The 6377-nt window shown below is 39.8% G+C and overlaps 1 protein-coding gene across 1 annotated transcript; it reads right to left on the bottom strand.

Moving 5' to 3' along the window:
• Positions 1–1326: 1326 nt before the first annotated feature.
• gja8b (gap junction protein alpha 8 paralog b) lies at positions 1327–5440 on the bottom strand. The gene has a single exon (XM_085998605.1). It carries the CDS (start codon positions 4955–4957, stop codon positions 3764–3766), a length of 1194 nt encoding a protein of 397 aa, XP_085854731.1. The 5' UTR covers positions 4958–5440; the 3' UTR covers positions 1327–3763.
• Positions 5441–6377: the final 937 nt, after the last annotated feature.

Below are 6377 nucleotides of genomic sequence, written 5' to 3'. Positions count from 1 at the left end.
GAATGGCACAGCAGGGTGAGTTTGTTTGTGACTTCGCAGTAACTTTTCGTGATCTACTGAGATCATTGAAAAGTTTGCGTCACTGCAGCCAGGGACTCCTGATGACACCCCTGCTTGTGTCCTCCTGTGCAATGTGCAACCAGACTGCATGGGAAAGGAAGAGAACCTCCCTGCATGCTGTGACTCCCTCCATAAGCATATGGAGGGAGTCATGCTTGAGCCTGGGTGCAGACGTGCACTTCTCTGCAGTGCTTGTCCATGTTTGCAGCACCTCAATACTGTAGAACACTGACAGCACAACTGTCAAAATCAATCTGGCTGTGGTCCCTTTAAGCAAACCGGTTGATGACATGTCATCAAATTACGTCATCGGACCTGCTTCCTGTTAATTGGCCAGGAACCCTGCAGGGTGGGCTTAACAAGGCCAGTCTACAGAAAATAACTTTCAGGGAGTGGCTACAGACGGGAGCGGGACCGGAACCCACCGACCAGTTCTCCCGCCACCATCTATTTATACAGCCAAGGATCCTGTATACTTTTTAACAGCTTTATCAACTTCTTCTGCCACCTTCAAAGATTTGTGTATGTGAACCCCCATGTCTCTCTGTTCCTACACCCCCTTTAAAATGGTACCATTTAGTTTATATTGCATCTCCTCATTTTTCCTTCCAAATGCATCATTTCACATTTCTCTGCAGTAAATGTAATTTGCCCTGTGTCTGCCCATTTCACCAGTCTGTTTATGTCCTTTTGAAGTCTGCTACTATCCCCCTCACTGTTTACTACATTTCCAAGTTTTGTGTCATCCACAAACTTTTGAAATTATGCCTTGTCTGCCCAAGTCCAGGTCATTAATATATATCAAAAAGAGCAGTGGTGGCTAATACCGACCACTCTATACTTCCCTCCAGTCTGAAAAACAATTATTCTCCCATTTCTTCTACTTCATACAAAATGAATGGTCCATCTATTCACTGGGTCAGATAGAATAGGGCCGATGTCCTACGCTATCACTACCATCAAGCATCATAAAAGCACCAACCATTGCAACGTGACAGCAAACAGATTATCTGCTGACATTCAGAATTTTGGCAGACCATGTTTGGTTTGGTTAACCGTGTACTTGTACTTGAGCCTATGTATTATTAGCGATTAAAGGGCACTATTTGTCGCCTCTATATCCCACAGGATATGTTGAACATCTTAAATGTAGATATCTGGCAAGTGCATTTACCATGAAGTAATGAAAGGAACAAAGAGATAAAGATTTGTAAATAAAGTACCACACAATTACTGCAAAATTAAGTACTTTTTATTTTGAAAACGAATGATTCATTGATTCAAATTCATTGCCATAACATGACTAAAAAGCACACATAAGGGCTCAATTTGTGAGCCTTTGGTTATCAGTTGCATAAGTTGTAAAACTTAAATTGACATTTTTATGGTGCCTTTTATTTGGAGCATATAATTAATGCATGTTTTAAGCATTTTTAATTACAGAGCTGAGATGTATTATGTGGTCTAATGTATTTTACTCTTATATAATCCTTCTCTTAATGAGCTAAACTTCCAACCAACTAGTGATAAATCAATTTTAAAATAAGACCAGTTGTTAGTGGACAAAAAGAGGTATTAAAATATTAATGTAAAGAGTTTAGTACCCTCAGAACTCGATTGCGAATTTTAGTCTTTGCAATTTGATGAATTTTATCGGTGCAGTGAATCTAGCGGTGCCAATACTGGGAAGCTATGATTTTGGGTTTTTTTAATTTGTAGACACCTGCACTTATACAATTCATCTGTATGTACGTTCCTTAATTTTCTCCGTCTGTCACATTGCTTTTCTATATTACAGACTTTGTAAGCACCAGACTTTCCAAATCAGACTAAACATACAATCATGAAGCAGTTTACTGAAGGCTGGATTAACAATCACAATTGTGATTTCTCAGAACTTCTTAGTCACGGCTTTTCAAGTTAAGCACTTCGCTGTTCTGCATAGCTATCCTTCTTACTCCTTTGGCTAGTCTGCTGCACATGGGAGCTCAGCCCCATTACATTTGCTGGACTCCGGTATCAATCTCCATCCTTTCACTTTTATTCAGCCGCATTTATTAGTTTTTTTATGTAATATGCAATGTATTATTGTTGCACATGGATTACATGTTAAAAATGGTCTGCACATCTTTCTATTTACTGGCTGTGGCAATTTCACCATGGAGATCCTGGTCTCCGCCAGCTTGATATAAAGATGCACCACCACCAGCGCCGACTCGCATCTATATCTAATCAAAGGTTGGGATTTCATGCTACTGCAAAACTACGATGGGTGACGATATCCTCATACTCCGTGAAATTAGGGCATCAAAGTTTGAATGATTTTAGATCAGTGTTCAGTACCCTAATATATCATTACATGTTGTAACTTTAAAGCTCCAGTATTTCGAGTATTATGGACAAAAGAGTTAAGCTGACTGGTCAAATATCTATTAATTACGTTTAAACATTAACACTACGCATAAACAAAGCCACTGATGGTGACAACACAATTACTGCAAAATTAAGTACTTTTTATTTTGAAAACGAATGATTCATTGATTCAAATTCATTGCCATAACATGACTAAAAAGCACACATAAGGACGCAGAAAAATATACACAAGAGCAAGCAACCCATTTTGGAAAACCCGGCACAAACCTATTCAACATCTTTTAAAGCAAGTTAGGTTTATACTTTTTAAAATATTTTACAGATTAGGAACTAAAACAATGGCAGTTCCACGGACATATCTTCCTATACCAGTACATGAGCGGTCAGTGTCAGATTGGGCTTTTGATTCCGGTGTTTTCTCGGATAGATTATCGTTGCCCATCAAACATTTACGACCTGGAGTTTCCTCCTTGGGAGCAACCCGAAAATTTTAATTTCAACTTATTGAACCAGCATTCATGCACAGGGCTTAGGAACCTGCCATCGGGGAAGCATTTCCATTTTTATGGTGAAAATACTTATGCCATAAAATCCCATTCAAAGAAACAAGATATACAGAGCAGGATACATTTTTCTTTAAACTCAGAAAATTGCACATTTCTTTTCTGCTGCGCCTGAAACTTTGGTCCGAATGTAAAGAGACCACCCCCCACCGGGAAAAAAAACATGCAATTGGAGGATACTCACATTTGAAAGTTGGATGGGTGGTCAGTTTTGTGTGTGTGTGTGGGGCGGGTGAGATTTGTTTAGATGAAGAGTTTAATGGACGCACCTAAAAGATCGACGAGACCTGGGTATATTGCAGTTACAAAAGTAACTCACTTACGCCAAAAATGCCGTGATCTTTTAAGCCACATAATTGGTTTGCGTCCAGGTTACACGTCTCTCTGGGCATAAATGCAGAGGAAACTCCAGCCCTAAATACATAAATAAGGATTAAGGTATGGTTAATTTACACGGTAGTAGATTTGTTTTATATTAAATAATGGAGGTACATAAAAATATTGGGGCCCTATAGTTTCTTATAAATGTTTTAATGTGTAACTGTTGTGATGGCATAACGTAAAAGCTAAGGGAAGGAGCAGGAAAGGTTGAATATAGAATTACTTTATTTTAAAGTTCATCGAATATATATTGCAAAGTGCCAATGTTATCTGTTACCAAGGCTTTCCAAAGTACCCCATACCTGGTATCAGTTTTCCCCTTTAGTTTTGGTACTCAGAGGCTTTTACACTTAAATTTCTCCAATATTTTCTCTGATATTATTATATCATACAGTTAAATCGTCAGACCGAGCTCTACTGCTGGCTTTGCTTAACCTGCTCAATGGTCTTGTGTCCGCTAAGCTCTCGCTAGTTCCTGCCGGTGGCTCTGGCTCTGTCTTTTCGCCCTCTTCTTCTGGTTCTGCCAATGGTACAGGTTCTGATTCTGGCACCAGTTCTGCTTCTGCTTGTGGTTCTGGTTCTGCCTGTTGTTCTGGTTCGGGATCTTCTTGCTGCTCGTAGGATAGCAACGTCTCGTTGTAGACTTTAACCAGATCTTCCACTGGACCAACACTCTTAGTTTTCTCTTGGTAGCTGATGAAAGGAGGTGGGCTCACATCTACCCCAGCCTCTGTCATTGGGAAGAAATGGGTCACTGGTTTGTCTTCTTCCAGGAGTTTGTAGCCTTTGGATTTCTGCACGGAGGGCACGCTGATGGAATGAAATGGCTTCTGCGAAGGATAGTCTACATGCTGTTGGGCTGGCTCCCTAAAAGCAAACCTGATATTTTTCCAACCCAGGTGGCTTATCTCTATGAAATTCAGGAAGAGAGACACTGAAGCCACAGCTAGCATGAAAATGACAAAAACGGTCTTCTCAGTTGGCCTGGAGACAAAGCAATCAACTATATTGGGACAAGGCCATCTACCGCAGCGATACAATGGTAAGATACGGAATCCATAGAGAAAATATTGACTAACCACAAAACCAACTTCAAAAATTGTTTTGAAAATGATGTGGCAGATGTAGGTTCTCAGCAACGTGCCTTCCAGGCGGAACTTCTTGTTTGTCTTACTGGACTCTTTAATACCGTCATCTGGAGCTAAAGGCAGCCTCTCCTCGTTCATCTCTTGTTGTCTATTCATGTCTTCCTCCCTCTCTTTTCTCTTTTCCTCCATCCTTACGTGATGAACCGCATGGCCAACGTAGACCAAGGATGGTGTGGAAACGAAAATGATCTGGAGGACCCACAGTCTTATGTGGGAGATGGGAAAAGCTTCGTCGTAGCAGACATTCTCGCAACCTGGCTGTTGGGTATTGCAAACAAAATCTGACTGTTCATCTCCCCACACGAACTCGGCAGCCGTGCCAAGAATTAGGATTCGAAAAATAAAGAGCACTGTCAACCACACTCTCCCTATCACAGTGGAATGCTCATTAACTTCCTCCAAAATGTTTCCCAGGAAACTCCAATCACCCATTTTCACGGATGTACCTGTTTAAAAGAAAATAATACGTTTGGCTTGAACTGATGAGAATGTTAGTTTACTTTTCCTTCAGTGGAATGTGACTCCAAAGGATGCAACGGTCAATTTATCTCGCAAAAAATGTTCTGTCATTTCCAACTTTTTTACAATCACGTTTCTGTGCTTCTATGCCTTGCCCGTCTAATTAAGTATGTTTTTTCTAAACAAGATAAACTATTTCCAGGATCCCAATATTTCCTTTATCCAAAGAAAACCACGAAACAAATCAGTTATCCCCTTAAAAAAAGCTACAACTGGAAACATAACAATTCCCACTCAAACAACTATTAAAATATAACTTTAACATCATTCATTTGGCAACTTGCCGAGGTAAAACAACGCGTTATTCCGTCTCGCTCCTTTTTGGCACCCTTCAACACAGTTTGGGTGGACACGTTGATACCTAAAGCGTGTCTCACGGCTGAACAGATCGGAAACGATAGAGTATGAGCATTAGATTTTTAGTTTGCAGCAATATTTAAGCTGTATCCAGACAACAGACGACGTGTAGTGACGCGAGGAACAATAGTGCGCATGATCTATGGGAGGCATGTTGGATAACAATTATAGCATGTATGCCCAGCTACACTCGAATCACACGTTTTCAAAATTCAAATAGTAAAGGCTCAATATTAATCTGTCAAATGATACAAGTTAACACATTGTACGCATACATTTACTGGCATGGACATTTTATTTAAATATAGACATAATTAATTTTAGAATATTTAACCAGTTGCACAACATTAAAAACGCGTGAACATTCTGATTTTTTGAAATCTTTATCAGAAATGTTACGCGGCTACAATATCGCAAATGTTTGGCGGATCTGCCTGTATTCCAGTGGTTGGAATAGTTTCAAGTTCCCATGCACAGACCACAGTTCTCTCATTTGCTCTGTGGATGCAGTGCAGTAATCCTGGACGCATTTGACCATTCTTATAACTAACTTTACCAAGTAATTACAAAAATGCTTTCCTCGCTATCACACCAGACGTCGTGTTCAAGTTTATTAAAGCGAATCAAATCAATAAGATATGCACTAAAATAAAGAGACGATTGAATTTCAGTGAAATGAGTTTGCAGACAACCTTCAATATAAAGCAGCTAAGCCATTAATTACTCTGAAAGGAACCAACGAGAAGTTGGTTAATAATTTGCACATATCAGCATATTGCCAGAAATGCATGTATGTGCATTCAACTGAATCCTGAACTTTACATGAATGATAGGCACTGAGGAAGCGGGCAGACATCTGAGGTTTTTGGTGATAAACCTGCTGATAGCATTTGGTATTAAATTGGAGCTATCATAATCGACAACGATCGACAAAGCATCATTAACCTCATAAGCAGCAGTTGGTAACCTTTCAATA

The sequence above is a fragment of the Somniosus microcephalus genome, chromosome 10, assembly GCF_052327205.1.
Source record: "Somniosus microcephalus isolate GS21.2 chromosome 10, FLI_Smic_1.0, whole genome shotgun sequence".
Classification (NCBI taxonomy): domain Eukaryota; kingdom Metazoa; phylum Chordata; class Chondrichthyes; order Squaliformes; family Somniosidae; genus Somniosus; species Somniosus microcephalus.
Note: the sequence above shows the minus strand (reverse complement) of the source record. Positions and strands in the feature narration are given on the sequence as shown.